The 24,250-nt window shown below is 37.4% G+C and overlaps 1 protein-coding gene across 1 annotated transcript in view; it reads right to left on the reverse strand.

Annotated features, from left to right (window-relative positions):
- The window catches only part of LOC131031101 (DEAD-box ATP-dependent RNA helicase 31), a 140,043-nt gene that overhangs the window by 51,646 nt on the left and 64,147 nt on the right, over nucleotides 1-24,250 (reverse strand). Inside the window, exons 3-4 of the mRNA XM_057962130.2 lie at nucleotides 11,465-11,520; nucleotides 11,111-11,335 (exon numbers count right to left, since the gene is read on the reverse strand). Of these exons, the coding sequence (XP_057818113.1) occupies nucleotides 11,111-11,335; nucleotides 11,465-11,520 (281 nt within the window). The remainder of the gene's footprint in view (nucleotides 1-11,110; nucleotides 11,336-11,464; nucleotides 11,521-24,250) is intronic.

The following is a 24,250-nucleotide window of genomic DNA, read 5'->3' on the forward strand; positions in this document are numbered from 1 at the left end:
GATGGTCTACTTTTTGGAAAATTTTAACGGTGCAACATTTTTGGCCTATACAAATTGATCAATTGTCTAGATTGGAGCACTACATCAGCAATCAAATATTATAATGGGCAAATTTCTGAGACTGCTCTATGTCAGCTGCTCCAACATGTTTAAAATCAATCCTATAATGAGATGTGTCAAAATTTACCATGCCCAATGCTTGCATTTTGTGTGCCAATCACAGCAGAGTCTATATCACTCATTTCCCTATGATTAGAGGCTGCAATGTCATGAGAAATTGAGGATTTAACACTGCTATTAAACATCAGAAAATTAGAACTGACTTCTTCATTTTTATCGATGCTTTTCAAAGCCCCAATGTCAAGGCGAGCAAACATACTCTTAGCTGCCCCGTTCTTTGTTTCGTTCATTAGTGCCTTAAGCACAATACATTCACCCAGGTGAGTAAACTCCAACTCCATCTTTCTGAAATCTTGGACATACCTCCCAAGAGACTTCAACCATTGCACAATAAGTACCACGTCTGTCCCTCCACCAATACCAACAACATAGTAATCTCATCTGTGAAAGAATAATTATCCAATGCAATAGATAATCGTGGTATTCTTCTTGTACAACTCATTTTGGAACCATCCGCTAGCATGACATGGAATCCATCAAATTCCTCTACTTCCAGCCCCTTATTGACTACAAAACCTTCATTGATGAAACAATGAGTAGCATGACTATCTACCATGCATAACACTTATTGTTCCTTGACAATTCCTTCGAACACGAACGCTGATACCTAGGAATACCGAAAAAGAGTAGCAATGGTGCCATATGCAGCATCATGTGTATCAGCAACCTCATCATTGTTGCCCTCAAAATCTGTATCCTGAATATGCTCATCATCCACATTTGAATGGACCTCAATGAGATGCGCCTTGCCTTTCCCAAGGCATAGATGTCCAAGCTCTCAAGGCTTCTTACACGAGAAGCATAGCTTCTTCCTGCTCAACTCATTACGTGTCTCCTGATCCATCCTAGGTAGAAGATATCTGGGGAGGCTCAGGGCCTTCGGAATGTGGTGCACTCTGATATTGTGTAGAAGATCTCTGAAGAGGCTCAAGGCCTTCGGAAAGATTCCTATTCTGATGATAAGAAGTAGGTGGCGGTGAAGTATCGAGGTCTAAGGTAGTCTGAATAACCTCATGTAAAGTCCTGCGCTTAAGAGCCTTGACCGAATCTCATTACCTATCATGTAAACCCTCAATGAACAACTTCACCACACACTTATCAAGCATCTCCGGAACCATAACAGCAATACGTTCAAACTCATTAATATAAGCCTCAACATGTCCAGTCTTTTGCAGCAGTGCTAGATCTTTCAAGTACAACTCAACATCCTTACGGTCAAATCTGGCGATCAACCGCTCAATGAACTTCCTATAAGAATGAATGAGTCCATTGGTTTGGTAACCAAACCAAACCATATGATGCCACCAATCATAAGCCACGCTCTTGTAATATCCCTTGGCTAATCTGACCCTGTTTTTGCTTATTTGAACACCAAGGAATATTGTCAAACATTTGGCATACAATGTTTGAAGCCGCTGTAGTGAATTCTTTCTTTGTCTTCTTTGGGTTTGTAGGCTGCAAATGAAGTTATGGAAAGCTTCTAACAATGCAAAGTTGTTATAGAAATGATATACTAGCTGTTTTAGACCTTTCCACACATATGTAATGACTGAAATTAACTAGTACAGCTAGTTGACATTAAGACAAACACTTGTCATGCATCCCAAAGTACACCTACAGCCATTAGGCATTTAAGCAAACAATTGGCATGACAGCTAAATGGCTGATCAATGTTGAATGTGGAATATGCAAATTATATCTCCATTAAACATATGCAACCTCCAAATATTTCATGATATAATCATAATAGAAAATGATGCAATGAAGTAATGATTTTCTAATACAATAACCATAAATAGAAAACCTGGTATTTCAATGGTTGCCTTGATATATTGGTTTGATTCTCCTCATATGCAAATCCCTTGTCACATATATATAGCTGTTCAACCTCTCTAAATCCCCTTCTATAGAACTCCAACTACTGTAGCGCACTGTTCATGTGCACTGTTCACGGCACTGTAGCGCACTATTCACGGCACTGTTCATGGCACTGTAGCGCACTGTTCACGGCACTGTTCATGCACACTGTTCACGCGCACTGTTCATGCGCACTGTAGCAGCAAGAACAAACTTGCAATCTGCTCTTAAAACCTTGAATAATTTGTTGATAATCTCTCCCAACAAGAATGATATAACTCCATGTGCCAAAGAAGGATGATTCACAACCAACTATAAATGTTCTTCAACAATAAACTTCAAACCCTTCTAGAAAACTTCACCAATTTGCACAAATGAAAGAACTGAAGTATTCTTTCCCACAACTGCAATAATTCAGGTGTTATTTCACACCTTCAAAATTGCTATCAATAGGAAGTTTTCGTTTCCTATGATCAAAGAAGAAAATTGCGAAAGCCCTAGGCTCCACAATAAAAATCAATCAAAATACTATTCATCAACTGGATGCCGAGAATGAACTCTTGCCTTTCCTTTTATTCTTTCCTTAAGAGAGCTCAAACACCTTCCTGGCCAATGTGGGATAAAAGATTTATTCCCACATTAAATTATTCACTTAATGCACTTTATTATATTAAAGTGACTTTATTATTATAAAGTTACTTTAGAACTTTATAATAATATTAAAATATTAAATAAATCACTTAAGTCACTTAAACTTTAATATCTCTTGATGTACTTGTCTGATTGCTAAACCGTCTGAGCCAGGAGTCGACTCTCCCTGTTCTCCATGTGATTGGATGTCTGTCTAAAAATAGAAACCCTGAATAGTGACTTACTATAAATAGTAAGTATGTGGAACTGAGTCTAGAAATAGCTGCAAAGGCCCAATCAAGGTCGACACTGCCAATAAGCTCTGCTAAGGTGTCTTTCTATTAATAGGAACCCTGACTCTCCCAAAATAGTAACTTACTATAAATAGTAAGTGTGCCAATCTGAGTCAAAAAAAACCTGTGCAAAGGCCAAAACCTGAATCCAGCTGAAGAGTAATGTCTCTAATCACCAAGTAACTGCCACACGAGGCCCTCTATCAATAATTATTAGCTTACGAGGGTCAAATGATAGGCTAATTCTTACAAACTCTGATGCTCGCAAAATGGGGACATTACAGCTCTCCATATGTAATATTGCAAACTGTATAGCCTCGTTCTTAAGCATTGGCTTAAGTGAAAGGTAGATGTCTAGCTTGTGCACCCAAGCTCGTGCACTAATCTTCTCTCTACCATCAAATGATGATAAAGTGATCTTGCTAGTAGCTCGCTTGAGGTCACCATTAAACTGTTGTTTAGGCCACCTGTCACCATGGATCCTCATACTGTCTCTACGCTGGAAACAATACTGATGTAGAGGAAAAGCATCTCTAACATGCGCTGGAAGGCGTGCCCACTCTTCACTAGCTGCCATAACAACATCCTGAAATTCCACGCCCTCAAGTTGGTCAACTAGTGGTGGCTGTTCTCTAGGCGGAAAGTGAGGCTGCATGGATATCTGTCGTACATGTATGTGACATGTCATGCCTAGGAGAAATAGATGCCCCGTCCAATGATGAAGGTGCCCTACTACTGCCATGGCTACCAGCAAGTGAAACAAACTTGTCATGTCTATCATGCCTGTCACATTTGTTTTGCCTATCCCTAGGCCGATCCAACTCTAATCTATCAAGGGTACCACCTATCCTCTCCATTGCATGTGCAATCAGCAGCTGGTTAGTAGCGAGGGTCCTCAATAACTCGCATTCATCAAGCTCATTTTGCTGAGTATAAAATCTGTATGGCACAGTCCTTCCAAAAAACATAGGAATAATCACTACAACCTCAGGCTCGTGGGAACATAGCTCTAATACCACTGAAAGATCCCAAACTGAATCTGATCCAAATTTTCTGATTTGTCTTTGACCAGAGAATAAGGAAATTTGTTTATATTTGTTTTTGTTTGTTTTTGGTGTTTTTCTGACTTTTTTGTGTTTTGATGATTTGCTTGTATTTTTGCAAGGGTTTAATGAATGCTTAGATAAAGAAATTGCTGATAAGAAAGTAGATAACATTTAAGCAAATAGAGAACAATATAGACGCTTATTAATCAAGTAAATGGCTGATCTACATGCCCCAAAATGTATACATAAGTCTGATACAAGTCTGGGACAACAAATTCAGCCTCTTCCAGCTTAAACTCAGCTCACAATTCTGCTCCAGGTCTGATTTGAAGTTCCCAGCGGATGTAAATGCTAGATCAGCTCCAAGACCAAATAGAAACCCCACGTGCTACCTAGGGTTTGATGCCCATGACCTCAAAATGGTATGGCTGGCTCAGATATTGCAATATTGATGTAGCAATAGCTTCTGAAAGGCCCAATCTACTAATGGCTGCCCCTGATCTGCTCAAGTAAGGTGCTGATCACTGCTGTTTCCTCTAACCAGCCAATAAAAATGCATTCTCCCTGCAATATAATGGCTGATAACCACCAAACTATGAAGGGTTTCCATCCTCCACAGTGGATCTGAGAATTTCTTCTCCACACAGCTGCTGCTCTCAATAAATAATATTCATGAATGTATGAAATCAGCTCCAAACTTGTTTTTTAACCTCTTTACTTTTCCCTCCAAGAGGTTTGATCCGCTTTTAGTGTTTCTCTTTGCCACTTAACATACTTTATAATGTTTTATTAAATATTTCACCCCCTTTAGGAAGTTCAAACTTCTTGAGGGTCTAATTATTCATTAGCAAATGACCACTTTTTAAAACCAGCTTAAAGTTGATGCTGCCTAGGGAAAAGTGCCAGGGGGGGTCACTTTATAAAGTATTTAGCATCACTTTATTTTATTTAAATAAAGAATTAAAGATAACTTTAATATTTCATTTTTTTATTCTTGAATCCATCACCTAGTCTCCCAACTAAGAAATTGAAACTGCAAATGACCACTTTTTAAAACCAGCTTAAAGTTGATGCTGCCTAGGGCAAAGTGCCAGGGGGGGGTCACTTTATAAAGTATTTAGCATCACTTTATTTTATTTAAATAAAGAATTAAAGATAACTTTAATATTTCATTTTTTTATTCTTGAATCCATCACTTGGTCTCCCAACTAAGAAATTGAAACTGCTATCCATACTAGGATGATGCCTGAGTGTGGCAGCCCCCACTGCCAGTCAACTCCTACAAAATATGGATTCTCCTTAAAATTAGGAACTCATTCATGATCGCCCAAAATGGTTCATAAGGCCTTCTGCCACTAACACCCCACTAACTCTGGAGAGGCCAACATGCTGACTACCAATGCCTCCCTAAAAAATAGGAATTGCAACCAAAACCTCCAAAATGATTCCTCAGGTCCCCTGCTACGTCCTGGTCAACTTCCAGTCAATCCCTAAAAAATAGGTCACCCTCCTAAAATTTAGGAGATTGCCTCAAACTGTCCAGAATGACTTATAAAGCCCCTACGTAGCTCCACAAGCCTCAATATAGGTTCCCTTTCCCACTCCACTGGCCTACGAGAACCCAATGATAGGCCAATCCCTACTCAACTACCTATCACCTAGGGAGGGGGCATTACATATCGGTACACATTTGCTATATGGTGTATTTTGTTTACTGCTTCTAATCAAATAATCGATTAAATATACTGTTGTCATTTTATGACACCCTTGGTTCATCAGTGAGAACCGATCAGAAATATGTTCCATGGACCACCGCTGCCCCAGTCGATCAAGGAGAAAAGCAATGGAATTATGAAGTGTGAAGTGTTGTCTTGTCAGAAGGAAGTTCCTAAGTCTTCAACCCCGGAACTTCAGAACTCCCAGGTTCCAAAGTTCCTAAATTCTTTAACCCCGGAACTCTGGAAACACCAGGTTCCCAAGTTCCTAGTTCTTCAACCCCGGAAATCTAGGTTCCCAAGTTCCTAGTTCTTCAACCCCGGAACTCCGGAACCCCCAAGTTCCCAAGTTCCTAGTTCTTCTACCCCGGAACTCTGGAACCCCCAGGTTCCCAAGTTCCTAGTTCTTCTACCCCGAAACTACGATGACCCAAGCCTCCGAAGTTCCCAAGTTGCTAAGTCTTCCCAACTTCAATGACCCAGGTCTCCGAAGTTCCCCCAACTACGGTGACCCAAGCCTCCGAAGTTCCCCCAACTTTTCTAACCCAAGTCTCCGAAGTTACCCCAACTTCTATGACCCAAGTCTCTGAAGTTCCCAAGTTCCTAGTTCTTCTACCCTGGAACTCCGGAACCCCAAAGTTCCCAAGTTGCTAAGTCTTCCCAACTTCGGTGACCCATGTCTCTGAAGTTCCCCCAACTACGATGACCCAGGTCTCCAAAGTTCCCCCAACTTCGGTGACCTAGGTCTCTAAATCCCAGGTCTTCTAGTCTTCAACCCCGGAACTCCGAATCCCCGAAGTTTCGAGGTTCCTAAGTCTTCCCAACTTCAGTGACCCAAGTCTCCAAAGTTCCCCCAACTACAGTGACCCAAATTTCTTAAGTTCCCCAAACTACAGTAACCTAGGTCTCCGAAGTTCCCCCAACTTCGGTGACCCCGGTCTCTGAAGTTCCCAGGTCTTCTCTTCCTCAACCCCAGAACTCTAGAACCCTGAAGTTCTTAGGTTCCCAAGTTTTCCCAACTTCGGTGACCCGGGTCTCTGAAGTTCCCCCAACTTCTTTCCAGTTGGCAACACTTCCGGATGGCGTGATCGACACTCAAGGCTTTAAATGCTCTGACAGCTTTTGTGACTTAAGCACCTTCTTTTGTGGAGCCATAGGGGTGCATTAAATGTTTTTGGCAGGATTTCCATCAGGAGAGGTACGCGGCCATGCTTGTTGTGGTGACTTATGTCATGTCTACATGCTCTGACTTTGGAAGGTCAGTCAATCCACCCTTCTCAGGGGTGCCTTTTTAGGGTATGGCTAGGTTGCTTGCATGTACAGAAGTCAAGTGCATGCACTTCCCTGCACTCCCAGAGTGACACACAGGGGTCATGATCACTCTTGTAACCATTTTTCTATATAAAGGTTGTTAAGTCTCATTGTAAAGGGTTTTCTCCCCGCTAGCTTGAGCTATTCCATGCTCTCCCACTTCTCTTGTATTTATCTTGCATTTGTGCAACTGTAAGTTTGGCCATTGGCCTTGTAATTAATTGAAATCACCATTCTTGCCTACTTTCAACTTATGTATGCTGTGTATGTTTCCTTACCTTCATCATAGGTGTATGTTTTGTGGTTCTTCTCTCATATATGATGTGTTAAATTTATTTCTGAGTGTGACTTGTGGGAAACCTTCTCCCCTCTTAGCATTTAGTGAATTCTAACCTTCATACATGCATTGGGGTCACTCATACAACTGAAGTTTGTGTATGTCCTGGGTGTTTCAGTTGATTTTTTGTGTCATTTCGGTAGGGAGAGGAACAATCTCTTCTTGGTGCATCACCTTCTTTTATTTCAAGCATTCTCTCTTCCCTTTACCTCTGCAATTTGTTAGGATAGGCTTAGGAGTTAGTTCAACACCTGCACCTAGATTGAGAAGGAAGTCGGCCTTCTCCGGAGATTCAACCCCCTTGCGCAAGGTCCCACACTTCAGGGTTGTCTCCATGTTTCACAAGGTTGCTGAGTTGATAGCTCAGCTAGGGTGCGAGCTTTTGTGATAACATATACTTTAAAAGAAATATGGGGGAATATGTATTGTGTTGAAGGATCCTTAAAAAGAGTTGCAGATTATACCTTTTCATGGACATGTTAATGTACGGCAGTAATATCTTTATCAGTCCCTTGAGTAAGAAGTTTTATTGTGAGCAGGCACTTGCATTTAGTGTTTGACATTGTTGCCCAAGATAGGCACCAATCTAAGAGCATTTCCTAGTCCAAAACCTAGATTCTCAAAACCCTAATAATCATAAACCACATTTTTATTTTTTGTCACTGTGTTGAAGTTGTTCCATGTTCTCAAGGTGTTGAATAGAATAAATTGTTTAAGATCTAGCTAATCTGAAACAAAATCATTCAGACCTTAATACAAATGTGACAACATTTTGCTTCAACAATATCCTATTGAAGTGAAGGATAAATCTATTTGGTATTGTAATCAGGACTACTCCCTTAGGTCTAGCAGAGGAAAACTGTAAAGTCCCCTTTTTGAAATATGATTTAATAATAAATAATAATAAAATTAAAATATAAAAATAAACAAAATAAAACATCATATAATTAATCTTTAATTAAGTTTAATGAATTGTCGCAAAAGGCATGAAATGAAGAGTTGTGACTCCCTCAAAAAATGAGATATAAAAGGAAGAAGAGTTCATTTGAAAGAGGTTATGGATGAATACGAGAGAATGGAGCATATGAATAGGAATAATGAAAGAAGAAAGAAATGGGAAGGAGATAAGAAAGTGACTATTTCAAAGAGAAAAAAATTATGAACAGTCGTACTCTTTCAAAGGGTGGTAATTATGAAAGGTTGTGACTCTTGCAAAGAGGAGATGATGAAGAGATGAGACTTCTCCCTCCATTGGAAAATATGAAGGGGAGAAGGTTTCATTTGAAGACAGAGAAGAGAAATCAATTTGGAAAATAATACTCTCAAAGGGCAGCAATGGAGGGTGGTGACTCAATTCTTATGAAAGGGGGTGACCCTTTTACCAGTAAAGTATAAAGGAGAAAGCATTTCAAATATTCAAGGATCACTTGTCAATCATCACTCATGAATCCACAAAAAAATCAATCAGCAAATCATTCTATCAAATCAGTATTCACTCAATCCTCATTCATCAATATATCAAACTAGCATTCATTACATCATCACTCACCAATACCTCAAATCATACAATCAAGGAAATTCATTCATTCAATCAATCATTAATAAAAAATATCAATCACACAACAACATTCCATAAATGAAGGCATCGAATGATCAAGTAGAAATATTAAATGTTTGGAAAACAACATTTGATCTGAAAACAGAAATTCAGACAAAATAAGAAATAGAGATATGATCTGGATGATAAGGCAGTAAGAAATTGGATTATAAAGCAAATAATCTGAATTATAAGCCAGTAGGATACAGCAGACCATTATATTGTTGAAATAATTGGTAAGCCACATGTTTGAAGCTCATTCATTCTCCTAATGTCCAAAAGACCTTCAGCACGTTCATTGGTAATTTTATTACCCTTTAATGTGAAAGTGGGTTGAGGACTATATCTTTTTGCAAACATTCTAAGCCTCCCAATCGAAAGCTTTGATTATATCAGCCATTATTAGCGCCTTCTCAAACATGGGAATCCATTTCCATAGACTTCATTGGTGATTTTCCCAAATATCTCGTGATAAAGTGATTGTACATTTGTGGTTTTCCATCAAGTTTCCAAATCGTCTCTATAAGCCATGCTCTGAGGCCTTTAATACTCCACAACCAAACCACTAGTTCTTCAAGCACATTTGAAAAACTTTAGACTGTTACTATTATTTAAGTCACAATTCCAACTTCTTGAGTGACTTTTAACAATCTTCATGACCAATTGTGGCTTGTAAATTACATTTCTCTATTTCATTTAAGTACATGGTCAAATTTGCATTCTTTATTTGACAATAGTCCATGCTATCTGCATTTATCATCATAAGATTAGCCAATGGGACACCTATTCACCTCTCATTTACAGAACTACTCAAGGAATGACAAGGCATTCCCCTTTGAAGTCTTTTCAATTCCATCCTTTCGCTTCTTAAGAAAACCCGATTCTCCTAGAGATCCAAATACATCGCACCAAAAAATGGTGCAAAACAGAGTTATAACTTTGTGCTAAATTTTGACAAATTACAAACAAATTCAGGATCGCCACCCACAACAGAATCCACATTCAAAGGACCTCATGACAAACATCAAGTTACTTAATTGTTTTAAAGTAGGTGACTCTGTTTGGCTTCATATAAATAAACAAGTTTCTCAACGAACATCATCACAAGGTGTGGCTAGCAGATATGGACCTTACAATCCATTCTCCATTTCCCAGCAATCAAATCTAATGACTTTTGCTTCAGCTTTGTATCCATAACATTCTCAATACAAGCTTAGGTTGTACGAAACATGTAATTTGCATGATGAGATTTCTATCACTTGTTCTAAGGCTACATTCAAAATTTTTGACAATTATTGGTGGAGGATACTTTGCTTCATGTTTGAACCCACAAAAATGTCAAAGGAAAAACCTCTACATAACTTGTCAAGTAGAAGAGAAATTTACCGGATCATCCCAAATGGTTCTCTTGGTGAGTTTTTTATTTTAAGTTTCCAAATCTTGCAGAAATTGGCAATAATTTCCTTCCGTAGGGAGAAAATGATGAGAACTTCCCATGTAGTTTAAAAGTTTATTCTGGTCCCTATGCAAGTTTGCTGATAGGTCATATCTACAGTGTAAAGAAATTACTATTATTTTCTAGATGACATCTTATCTCTATTTGGAGTTCTAAGTTTCTATCAATCTAAGAAAAGAATGTCTTTAATTTAAAGAAAAAGAATTATTCCTATTTTTTTTTTCATAGTTGCAAATAAGTATATTTCATGTGCTTTTACTTTCAAGTTTGCACAGGCAAAGAACGCTAATTCATCTTCAAAATATCTCGCCTCAGTGACTATGTAAAGCATCCCCATGAGAAAAATTCATCATATAACTGTCACGAAAAATCTAGCGCAGTTATTTCTGATAATAGTAATAATCAACAATGACCAGGACACCTAGAGTGATTGTGTAACCCTCAGCCTTAGATAAATAATAGGTAATACCATAATATAAAACAATAAATGATTTGATTCTATTCATTCTTTTCGTGGTTTCCATTTTCTTAAGTTTTCTCATCCACAGCTATAAACTTTCAAGTTGAGAAGAATTATCAGAATTTACTTGGACACTTCCAATATGAATTTCTGACTCATCAGAGTGTAACTCTATAAAATTTAGAATCTTCAACCTCATAAACAGGTATTAAATATCAAAAGGCAAACCTGGCAAGGATTTGCTTGTAGACGTTTTTGCTGTGCAGACAACTTTTTGCCCCCAATCACTACCTGCACACCAATATTAGCATGGTACTTCAACAAAGATTCGGCCTCTGCAGCAACTTGACCTGCAAGTTCCCGAGTAGGACAAACTACAATTACAAAGATGGTAGGCCTTCTCTCATCTCTACTGATAGGTGGTGACTTCAAAATCACCTCAATAGCAGGAAGCTGCAGACCAAAGAAAACATAAATCGCCCTTCCCACAATCCAAAAAAATAGATTCAGTAATCAATAGAAACCAGTGATGGAGATGCAATAAAGTATGAAACACAATTTTGTGCCCAAAATGGTTATTACCAAGAATGCTACTGTCTTTCCGGTGCCAGTTTTAGCCTTGGCCAACACATCCTTGCCTGCATCCAGAAAACAAAACAATATTTATAATTACCCAAGGCAATAATAATCCCATGGATCATGGACATAATTGTTAAAACAATACTTCTATTTACCCAACGCAATAATAACCTACTTGATCATGAACATATTCTTTATCAGTGCATCATCAATGTGCAATAAGTGATTAAAAAATTATTCATTTAAAACAAAAGTGAAACAAAAAAACCTCCACTTATGTATCCATGTCCCAATAAATTTGTTTCCAATTAAAGAGTCAAATGTGTCTTTTTTCTGTCCTCCAGTGCAACTTTAATAACCGATCTATCAAAACACCAAAATCATTGTATGCTTTGACACCACGAGAGATTTGCACAAATTTCCCCAAATTTGCAATGTCCAGGTAAGAATATTATATCAATACCAGGGCATAAATCCAAATTAGCATTTTAAGGGTATGAATTATCTTGAGAAAAGCAAATATTTGTGAAAAAATTATTAAAGTCATTGTTAAGAATATAGTACGGAAAGATCATGAACCCTGACAGTGCCACAAACATTACATCCATAGTAAGCCTATCCAGTGCTAAAATAAATTATTAGCAATACTTAAAATATATGTCACAAGGTTTGAGTTTGAATTTCTGTTCGGCAACAATAAAATTCAAATGAAGTTCAGCAAGGATTAAAAAAACAATAAAAAAATCATGAATAAATTTGCCTTGTATAAATATGATTTTTTTAAAATATAAGTAATAAATTTAAAACATTAACATTGTTTATTCTTGTATATCGCAAATCAAAAAAAAATTTTAAAAAATTAAAAATTATAAGTTCAAATTTTAATTTAATTTTTTAAAATTGTTAAAACTAAAATAAAAAAATACTTAAGAGTTCAGATATAACAGCTTAAAAATTTAAAGAGTACTATTTTTTTTTTTAACTCAAACAATTTTGATATTTTAATTTGTTAATAATAAAATAATACTTGAAGTTTGGATAGTATTGTTTAATAAAATTTTATAATAGATAGTCAAGAAAAAAACACATTGTAGTGGTGGAACATTGTATTTAGTGTTCGGATATTAAGATAACTCAATGGGCTATTCAGTCTCAATTGAACAGTAGGTTGTGCCTATCAAGGATTCAAGTCCTAGCATGGACGGATATTAAGATAACTCAATGCGCTATTCGGTCTCAATTGAACAGTAGGCTGTGCCTGTCAAGGATTCAAGTCCTAGCATGGACATACTAGTCTTGCTTCTCATGTGTCCCAATCAAAGTCGAAAGCGTCGACAATGTTTTCTTTCATATGAGTGGAATTCTTACAAAGTTGTCTTACAAGCTGGCTGGCCTTTTTGAGCAATAGCTGGAGCTATGGATGAAAAATGCAAAGGATTTAATCAAGACTTCCCTATGTCTTCTTGTTCGTACAATAAGCAACATGTTTGGATTGTGGGTTCACAACTCCAATGCAAGATTTGGGCTTCCCATCATAGTTTTCCACACATTGTGAGCATTTTCCATGTCTCTTATACACCCGTTCGTTAAGAGCACACCCTAGAAGAATGTGGAAGGAGGCAATGACTATTTCTAGATCCCCAACCTTCCATTTGATTTCAAGCTGCATAAATCCTAAATTAGAAAAACCCTAATAAATATCCTACCTACAAAGTCACGCAAGTTTGTGGAAGCCACGCACTTGGAATGAGGGAATTGCTACCTATCCAACAAGACATGTTCCAAATTGATTTTAATCCATAGAAACTTAAACCCGAATTTTTATGATTTTCATAAAAAAATAATGTTCACCGAATTTAGAATTTCATGGCCAAAATTTGGTGAAACCTATGACACAACTAGAAATAATACGACACAAAATGCCAGTTTAGAACATGAACAAAAGGCTCTATATTTTTTGATAAAGCTAACAAGCTAAAAATAACCCTTATGCATTATAAGCATAAAAAGAAGCATGTGTCTGGTGATGTGTGCCGTTTCTACCACATGTTTACTAAAATCAACAGAAGCTGTGTTGAGAAATAGTTAGAATTTCTATAACATGAAACAAAATCTAGTGTTGAATCTATTTATGCCTAGTGCCTCTCCAAGCAAAGCCAAAATTTAAAAAAAAAGTAAATAAAACATCACAAAAACTATGCACGATAGTTTGATGCCCTAGAAACATATCATAGAAAATGCCTTTTACGTGAAGGCCAATTATTTTTCACCTTTCACTTGTCAGGTAATCAAATTGTAACCTACAATTTTCCCTACCACCCTATCCTACAAGGTAATCAAATTGTAACCTACAATTTTCCCTACCACCCTAACCTTGTAGGATAGCATGGGATAGCGTGGTAATTTTATTCTATCAAAGTTACCATATCGTAGTAACTATTGAGACTAAATTCTCTAATTAATAATACCATATATTTATTAGTCTTTTAAAACAAAATGCAATTTTTCTAATGCAATTTTGATTTCCACCATCAATCCTAAATTTGATATTACTTCATTTTAGATAGGAGAAATGCAAATCTTCAAATGCCATGACATGAAACGTATTAAAAGCATTAAAATTCCAAAAGGAATCCATCTACAAAGATGGAACCCCATAACCTTTGAAATTTGTACAAAACATATTTTACAAGAAAATTACACTAATTATGCATGAAAGTCAAACCCATCTAAAGAACATGCAATGGATCAACAATCTGAAAATTAATTACTCATATAATCGATGTCTTCAGTAAAGGAGACAAAGGCTACTTGAATAGAGATTACAAGACGGTGTTCTAAAAAGAACAAACCGTTTAACAGAAGCTTCAAACTAAAACTAAAAAGCTAACTACACCTAATAAAAGAAGCAGTAGTTACACTAAACGAACTAAAAAAGACATAATTAAGATGACCATTAAAGAATAAATATAATATTATTTTAATACCCTCCCTAATGGTCATCGTACTCAATACCTTACAGAAGACAATGTATGTCTTTTGATCACAAATGCAAAGAAGGCTGCCCTTTCTCTTCAAAACATTCTATGGTTGTGGAGACTCACCCAGGATTTGCAAAATGCTAATGACCAAGTGAAACGAAAGTCGTCCAACCTAATGTAACCCTCACACATGAATTACAAAACTATTGCATGCCAATTACTAAGCTTGAAACCACGATTTTGAGGAAAATCGACAAACCCACCAAAGAGCAACAAACACAAAACAGACTACAACAAAGCACGATTTATGAGGAAAAAACCGTCAAACCCTAAAATGGAAACCCCCTCCAAAAGAGAATTCACAATTTTTAAGGAGAAAAATCGAAAAACCCATAAATCTAAAGTTACAAATCATTGTTTTTGTGGAAAAAAACGATAAAACCCGGAATAACAATATCCCACGCAAACATCATGAATTATAGATGATACACAACTTTTGAGGAGGAAAATCTAAGTTGTCGGTCCCGGTTCAGAATCGGATTCTAGTTCGAGATTCAGGTTCACAATTCGTTCAATTTTTTGGGGGGGTGGGTTCGGATTCGCTTTGGCTTCGTCCGTACAAAAACATATAAAAATATTAAAAATAAAAAATATATGCATATATGCAGCAGCAAATTAATAGCAAAAGACACCACCATATATATTAATGTTGTAGAGTTTTAGTCCAAAGGGCAAATAACATAGCAAATTGCCAAAATAAACCACCATATCAATGTTTACGTTAAAAAATAATGATGTCAACATTAACAATCAGCCATCACTCATCAAATATCATTAAAAGTCATCAAACATATTATCATCCTCCTCCGTGTGGCAAATTAGAAGCACAAACAGTGTCACTAGCAACGGTACTAGTAATCTTAGCCTCAAAAGCAGCCTCATGATCACTAGGTGGCTCATCATCATCAACTCCAAGCGCATCAAGGCAGGCAATTGAATCATCCAACTTTGCATGTTCTAGTTCAACATCCCAATGCTTTGACCAAAATAGGCTGAAAGAAACTTAAAAAGAAAATTAAAAAAATGTGTCAAATCACCCAAATTCTCCTCGGGTTCTGCCTCTAGGTTCAAAATTCTCTAGAAAAGCGCCAAAAAAGTCCTCCTAATCGAACCCACAGGGCAAAATACGAACCCTGGCTGAATTTTGAACGAATTTGCAACGGATCAAACCCGAACCCAAGGAATTTGCAGAAGAATCTAGTAACTTTGTAATAATATATTGATAAATTTTTGTTTGTACCCTGAGGAAGAATTAGCTTTCAGTTTCAAGTTTAGAAGATAAGGACTATGTACTTCAATTAACTAATCAACAAGTCCTTCTCAAGCCTAGATACTACACAAGTAATAGAGGTTAGAAAAGGCAATCTATACACATTACAAAATAAACCAATTCCAGCTCTAGAAGATAAGGATTGAAGGGGATTCAAACAACATCATTAAATGTCTCAAGGGGACCTCTAAGCCCTCATGGTCTATCAATAATATTATAAAAGCCGCTAGAGACCTCATTAGCACTTTTGAAAAAAGTTACATATCTCATATCTACTGTGAAGCCAATGGATTTGCTGACTCGCCAGCCAACAAGGCAGTCAATAAAGATGAAATGATTACGTGGATGGGAGAACAAGGACTCCTTGAGGATGTCAGACTAATCATTTTTAAGGACCGATATAGTAGCACTCCAAAGATTTTTGATGGACAAAACAATAATGAAACGGACTAAATGGAGTAGTCTGAGTTATTATAATATTGTCAGCACCATTTATTATAACACTCATTCTATCACTTCCCACGCTTTCTGGGTAAATTTGGTAGCTCCAAGAAACTTTTTGTCTAAAACTCTCTGCAAGTTTCATTATTCTGCTCTGAACAACGAAAACATGGGCGGAAAAAGACATCGATACGAACCTAGCAGCTACAAGGAATGGAAGCAGAAGGAGGAGGTCTGAAATATTTTGCAGGAAGGGTGGGTTTTCTAAATTTATGGAGAGACTCCATGGATGGGATGGCACGGTCACCAGTTTCTTCTGCAAAAACTGGAGAAAGGGCACTTTGAAAATGGGAGACCAGTTTGTTGTCATAGATGAAGACCTTATCGCCCAAGCCATCGGTCTCCGAAGGGAAGGAAGCATCTTCTATAGAGACAGAAAAGTGAGTAAGGAGGCCATTGACAGATATCCTGAAATCGAAAAGGAGAAAAAACACCTGGTGAAGCTAAGTAAAACTTACTATCCCCCTAGGGCTTTTGTTAAACCATGGCGGGAGGTCCTCTTTGTTATAATGCGTTATATTACATTGGATGGTAGATTTACTAAAGTATACGGCTACCATTTTGTTTTGCTGAATCATTTTAGGCATGACGAGAAGGTTAACTTTCCTTATTTTCTGTTATGCTCTATGAATGCCACCATTAAAGCCTATAAAGAGAACCCTATGAGGGACACTGCCATGCATCAAAGCTTAATGGTTCTTACTTATAACCATCTCAAGGCTAATCAAATTGTCTGCCCGCAGCCCTCTATTGAGTCTGAGGAGGATGGGTCGGACTCTATTTTTTCTGTGGATGAGGATTCCGATAGTGACCCAACGAGTGACTCCGAGGAGAGTTTGGATGACTCGGAATTTGAAATAGGTAAGAAGAGGAAATATATGAACACCAGACCTTCTTCCTCAAAGGGTAAAAAATCTAAAGGCAAAATCCTCCAAATTAGTTCCTGGGAGGAGGAGGAGGTCTCTGAAGATTCAAAGAAGGAGAAACCCCAAGGTTCTCTGAAAAAGAAAACTAAAGTCCATACTCAGACTAGAAACAAGCATAAGAGAAAGGAGGAGAATGTGAAGGAGCTGGAGGCTCATAAGCAGGAAAAGATTTCGAAAGCTGAACAGAACCTGGAGGAGGTGACCACTAGAGAGCTTCATAAGGTTGACGACACAGCTACTGTTGGTGACACTCCAAAAAAGGAACAGGACAACTCCGGTAAGACTGATCTTCCCCCAAACCCTCCTCCTAAGGGTATGAAAGGTTTTATGGACACCATGGAGTGGTTAATAACTAGTTACAAGAAAGTTGTGGATCACAACAAAAAGCTCAGCGACAGAATTCAGATTCTGGAAACTAGCAACACTGGGGAAGGGAAGACTATGGCTAATTATATTGAGGATTTGAAAAATGCTATTGCAAAAGATGAAAATATAAAAGATTCCTTCAACCCCAGATTCGAGAAAATAGAGAAAGAGCTGCTGGAGAGGAAAACTATTGCTGACACTATGGATCAAACTATATCAGGCACTGTCAATAAAGTCAGCAAAATTGAGGATTGCCTCAAGAGTATTGCAGAGCAAATTTTAAACATCCTAAAGGTTTTTGCTGGCAATACTAAAACTCAAATCAACAAATTGGTCGAGGAGAAGGATACCCTGGATATTGACCCTGACACTCAAGGCACAGGAGATGCTCAAGGACCCAGAACAAGAACCAGAGGTAAAAAGAAAGAAAAGAAGCCTAATAAGGACCTGGATGATCTCAAAGTTGTTGTGGCCACCTATGACCAATTGGTGAAAAAGGCGGACAACCTTCTGAAGACTATAACTGTGTAGTGCCTTCCTAGTTTCTTTGTTGTTTCTATCTTTTGTTGTCTTTTTGGTTTGCTGGTATTTTTGCCAGTCGTTTTGTAAGCGGTTTATATGCTCTGGACTCTTTGATGACATATCTTAATTTCCTATGTTAAAGGTTTTGGGTCCTAAAAACCTGTTTTCCTTAATTAATCAGAACAATGGTATAAGAATAATTAATTCTTTTCAATTAGTTACCTTTTGTTCTATTAATTTAGTTCATCATTTAATTCTTTTGGTTTGTTTAATAATTTACTATTGCTTCTTTTATTAGAAGACAAATTTAGCTTTTTAGTTATTTTGCTTTTTAAGGTTTTTAGATTTTTAGTTTCAATTTAACAATTCGTTCTTTTTAGAACACCATCTTGTAATTCTCTATATATAGGTTGTATATTCATGAATAAATCATCTAATTATTTTTCATGGTATCAAAGCAAGAAAAAATTTATGAGAATTTGTAATCTAAAAAATTTCCTAGTGAAAATTTTTAAGTGAACTTTGTCGAAGTTTCCTTTTTGGGCGTGCTAGGGATCATGTTCGCTTTTTTCTGCGGGTCATTTTTTGAAAATCACGATTTCGTGGTTGTGTTTTATGCGTTTCTATAGACTAAATTTTTTTTCCAGTTTTTTGGCGCGAGTTTTTCCACTTTCTACAAAAGCATTCTGTTTTGAACCCCATCTTTCATTTTTTTAGGCGAGCGATTTTTTCAATATTGGCAGATGGATCTGCTCATGTGTGCAGTGTTCACGATTTTTTGAAGACCCCACCACTACTTTATCTGCGATTTTCTCCACGGTGATGTGATTTTTGACCTCCATGATTTTCGTGCATTTTTTTCGCAACCTCTGCGCAGGATTCTTTTTGAGCGGCATTTTTCCTCAAGGTTTTACATGGGAGCTGCAATTTAAGCAATTTATGTCTGATTTTCTTGTTATTTCTACGCTCAAGTTCGTCTGGAGTTTGAGTTGTGATTTCTGCAAATGCAATTTTTAAAAAAAATCGTGATTTTTTTTGGCTTCTTTCACGTTTTCTTTTAAATGTGATTTTTGTCAAGCCTCTAGCTCTAGGTCTTCGTGACCTAGGGTTTAAAAGAAATCGAAAATCATACTTTTTTACGTTATCTTTCTATAGTTTATTTTTCTGATTCAAAAAAATCACAGTTTTTTCTGTCAATATTTCCCTTAGGATTTGTGCCAAATTTTTTTGTTGATTATTTTTCCGTGCTCTAGGATTTGCAAAAAAAGTGTGGGTCTTCAGCAAATTTCAAATTTTGCATTGGGATTTGTGCCTCGAATTCCATGCCAAGATTTTCAATGCCTCGATATTTGTGCTGCCTGTTTCTATTCTAATTTTTAATCAAGTTTTGTCTCGTTTTTTGTGCCTTCACACCAAGTTGACTTGTTCAACCTCAGTTTTCGTGATGGCATCTTTGACAAACATCATGTTGGAGCACAGCCAGAAGTTCAGCGAACACAACTACAACTACAAATAGTGCATGCTAACCATATTTGAGTATTGTTGCCTTGATCAGATTGTTCTGGTCAACGCTACTCGTCCTGTAGCAACAGTTTCAGACCAAGATAAATTTGATGAGATGCAATCAAGAGGCTATCATGCTTATCAAGTTATCCGTCTCAGATGATCAACTCCCTCAAGTGCCTTCAAAGAAAACAACTAAAGAGGTCTAGGATCTCTTCAAGTGTCTTCAAGAAACATTCGACAAGAGTCGAGCTTTCTTTCTAAAGAATATGTTGTTTTCTACCATGATGGATGAAAAGACATCTATCTAGGCACATCTTACAAAGATCAAGGATATCTGTGACCAGTTGGAGGCTATTGGCCGAACCATGGAGAAAGACGATATTGTAGTGATCACATTGAAAAGCCTACCCAAATCCTACAAGCATTTCATTGATACACTCAACTGTGACCAGTTGGAGGCTATTGGCCGAACCATGGAGAAAGACGATATGGTAGTGATCACATTGAAAAGCCTACCCAAATCCTAAAAGCATTTCATTGATACACTCAATATCTCTTCTACTAGTGTTGATCTGAAGTTTTTTGATCTTTGTGTTGGCATTTGACTGAATCGGTAAAGACTGTTGGTGATATGCAACCGGTAAATGATTGTTTGGTGAATGTGATGAAGAGATTCAGATTCATGTTTGATGACTAAGTTTTGTGTTGTAATTAATGGCAACAATGTTTTTGTAGTCATCTAAGTCTTGGAAGCCAACACGTAAGGTATAACCAATACAGAAGACAGTTTAAAAGAGAACCCGTAATTAGGACTTCAAGCGGTAAACAGAGACAAAGTTGCATTCCAGCAACCCATACAGGTGATTCATGAAGAGTTGGATGATGCGTTTCTAAAGCAATGATGGAGACAGTTATTTGGAGCTATGTTCATCACCACATTGGCAGATTCAACCGGACAAGCGAAATTTGATGTACAAAGCAGGCATTGTGATGAACACTTAACCGGTAATGATAAAGACACTTAAATCGGTAAACCGGTACAGATTTTGTCTTTTTTTTTATTTCTTATGTCGGTGGCCGACATAAGTAAGGCGTGTAATGTAAGAATGTCTAGATTCATTGAACCTAGGAAATTGTTCCAAGGTTGTAGCCGACTAAGAGAAGTTTATAAAAAGTGTGATGAGGTATCAAGTCGGTGTGTGTGTGTAAGAGTGTGAAATCATTAGCAAAGGATGTGAATTTGATTGTGCAGTGATTAGTGAAGCTCTGTATTGATGTGTTGTTGAAGTTTTGAGGATCTGAATCGGATCTTATCAGACACAGAGGTGTTACATGAAGATCATTTGACTGTTGTTTTCCTAATAGTTTGCAGCAGTAAAATCCCCTAACCGAGTAGGTCCTAACAGGCCTTAAATTGTAAATCCTCTAACAAGGTAGCTCTATATCAGAGTCTTAAATCTTCTTGCGAGGTTGATCCTAACAGGTCAAAGCTCCTAACAGGGCTCATCATATTAAATCCCTTAACCGGATGACTCCTAACTGGATCTGCTCCTAACAAGGCATATTTGTAAGACCTTAACCAATCAAGATTTCTATTCTACAAATAGAGAATCTTGTGGATATTAACTCCCATCGTGGTTTTTCCCTTTTGGGTTTCCACGTATAAATCTTGTGTTATGTGGAGTTTATTTTATTGGGTATTAGCTTATGTGGTGATATTCCTCTTATGCTTGATAAGTTTTAAGTTGCTTAAGTTGGTTATCAGAGTCATATTGTTTTTGCTTGCACTGATTCACCCCCCCTCTCAGTGCCTTATAAGTTTATCAATTGGTATCAGAGACTAACTTCCTTGAGGCTTAACTGCTTGGGAAGGATCCCTAAGGAAGACATGGGGGAAGGAATGAGCTATAGAGATGTCTAATAGACTTGCAGAAACTAAGGAAGCCCTAGAAACATTGAGAGGCAAGTATAAAGCTTCACTTGCTAAGAGGAAAGAGCTAATTGAACAATTGTTGGAGGTTTCTGAAAGCAGCTCTTCAGATGAAGCAAACATAGATGCATAGGTTGATGAAGTGGAGAAACTGAATGATGAGAAGGCTAACTTGGGGAGAGAGTTAGAAGCCCTAACCATCAGAATAAGTCAAGAACTCCAAGCAAGGAGGACAACAGAAGACAAGATCAAAAAGAAAGAACATGAGATCTTTAAGTTGAATCAGGAAGTTGGTACCCTGTATGCTCATTGGCATGAGGAAAAAGAAGAAAAAGAAGAAATAAAGGCAGAACTTGTTATGGCAATGTCTCTTAGAGAGACTCTTATGAAGCAGAATGAAGATCTTACTAAAGAGTCTGCTGATGCTAATGAAAAACTTGCTAAGTTTAACAAAAGTTCTACCATCCTTGATGAACAGATTCAATCACAAAGGATGACAGGTGACACAACTGGATTGGGTTATACAACTTTTGAGAAAGGTGAGTCTTCTGGTACTAAGGACAACATGGAAGAAGATAAATCTGCACCTAAGATTTAGAAACCCACCGGTAAGAAATCCTATAAGCCTGTTTGTTTCAATTGTCATAAACCAGGACATACTGCTAATATTTGTAGTAGCAGAACTAATGTTGATACTGGTTATAGACCTAATACTTATCAGAGATATGTGCCTAAAAAAATTAAAGGATACTATTACACATGCAACATGTATGGGCATAGATCTATTGAATTCAGGTATGGAGCAAATAATCCAACACCTCACATGAATCAGAGATCTGGTGGTGATTGGAGAAGAAATTTCAATGACCGGAGAAATTCAAATTTGCAGAGACCCTATGCTAACCAGTCTAGCTCCTATGAGATGGAGAAAAGAATGAATGTGGTTTGCACCATCTGTAATGATTTTGGACATGTGGCCATGAATTGGAGAAGAAGGACAGGTAGAGGCAATGTAGGACCTTGGAGAGCATCTGGTATGGCTTGTTATCATTGTCATCAACTGGGACACATTGCTAAGTTTTGCAGAGCAAAGAAGAATCAAACAGTAAATCAATCTGCTGACCGGAAAGGAAAGAAGAAAGTTGATGTTGAGGAAACCAGACTGAGATGAATAGAATCTGGAAGAAGAAGAGCGATGATAAACCATCTGAGGAGTCAAATTCTTCACCTAGTGTGGAGAACCCTTCATCGGTAAACTGAGTTTTTTATACAACTTGGGGAGAGCTTATTGTCGGATCTGTAGAAGAACCCCTGGATGAAGTGCGGTAAGTCTGATCTATATATTTTGATACTTTTTGATGCTATGAAGCATTTTTGGATCATAACCGATAGAAATGTTATATTTTTGGCAACAGGTAGTATGTTTAAAGGAGTTTTAGGGTTTTATCAGTAATAGCATTTAATGTGGTAGATAATGGGAAAATAAAAGGAACTTTTTGAATGTTATTTGTCACATTGCATCCTTGTGAGCACTCGGAGAGCGAATAGAGCATAGCAAAGCTTGTGTTTGTAGCATCTACCCAGTTTGACAGAGAGTTGACGAGATTTGAGGTGATCCACGATCGGTAATTGGTGAGTGAACATTGTCGGTGTTTGGAACCCTACTGTGGAAGCGTTGATAGGTATTTATCAGGCATATCCCATTTTCTGTTTCTAAAGTTTGAATCCCTGAAGATGGACACCCCACATCTAGTAGATGTTACCGACAAGCCTCGTCCCGAATTTGAGGCACCCGTTTAAGTTTGAAGAAACTAATCCCATCGGAGCTCTATCCAAAGTTCCTTATGGTGTCTTACATGTTGAAGATATTAGATCTTTCTAACATTGCAAACTAGAGGATCTTGGTATGGTTGCTATTTTTGATCAGTTTAGAGCAATGTGTGATAAGAATGGTATTTTGAAGGAACAATTCAGGAGGGTTACCAAGATAGAGTTTCCCCATGCCCTAAACAACATTGATGATTTTGAAGATGAACTTGTAAGATATGTTCTTAGCAGAATTCACAACCAATTTATGTGGCCAGACAGACCACATAAAATCTCAAAAGAAGCTATTCACGCAGTCATCGGATTTTGTGTCACTGGTGAGGTTCCTGTACTCAGATCCATTCCTAAGAATGATGTAGAAAATTTAACAGGTTCTAAATGGGATGGCAGAGCAATGACGGTGAATAATATCAACGATCTGGCAATAAAGTATGCTTGTATGGTGATCGGTTACCAGATCTATTACTCTAGCAGGATGAACAGCATCCCTGTTGCTGCTATTCACACTGCCCACCGAATGATAAAAGAGGATATTAATTACGACTTGTCGGAGGCATTGAGGAGTCAACTTATGTTGAACTTGGAATCCATTAAGGAGGATAAGAGGTTAAGGTTTAAGTTTGGACAATTAATTCTTGGTTTATTCTTTTACTTTCAGAATTATTTCCCCGGTATTCATGATATCCAATGGATAGATGATCCAGCACTGGTACAAATGAAGAGCAGCATAAGAATGCTTGGTAATGATTTTGGCAAGATTGCATGGGGATATTTTAAGGACTTTCAGAAAAAATGCATGCAAGGGAGAGGATACCGACAGAGGTTGTCAACCAGTATGAGAACACAATTTGCTTTATGGTTGATACAAATACTTGCATGATGGAGGTAGTTGAGCCCCGG

Source organism: Cryptomeria japonica, chromosome 7, assembly GCF_030272615.1.
Source record: "Cryptomeria japonica chromosome 7, Sugi_1.0, whole genome shotgun sequence".
Lineage (NCBI taxonomy): Eukaryota > Viridiplantae > Streptophyta > Pinopsida > Cupressales > Cupressaceae > Cryptomeria > Cryptomeria japonica.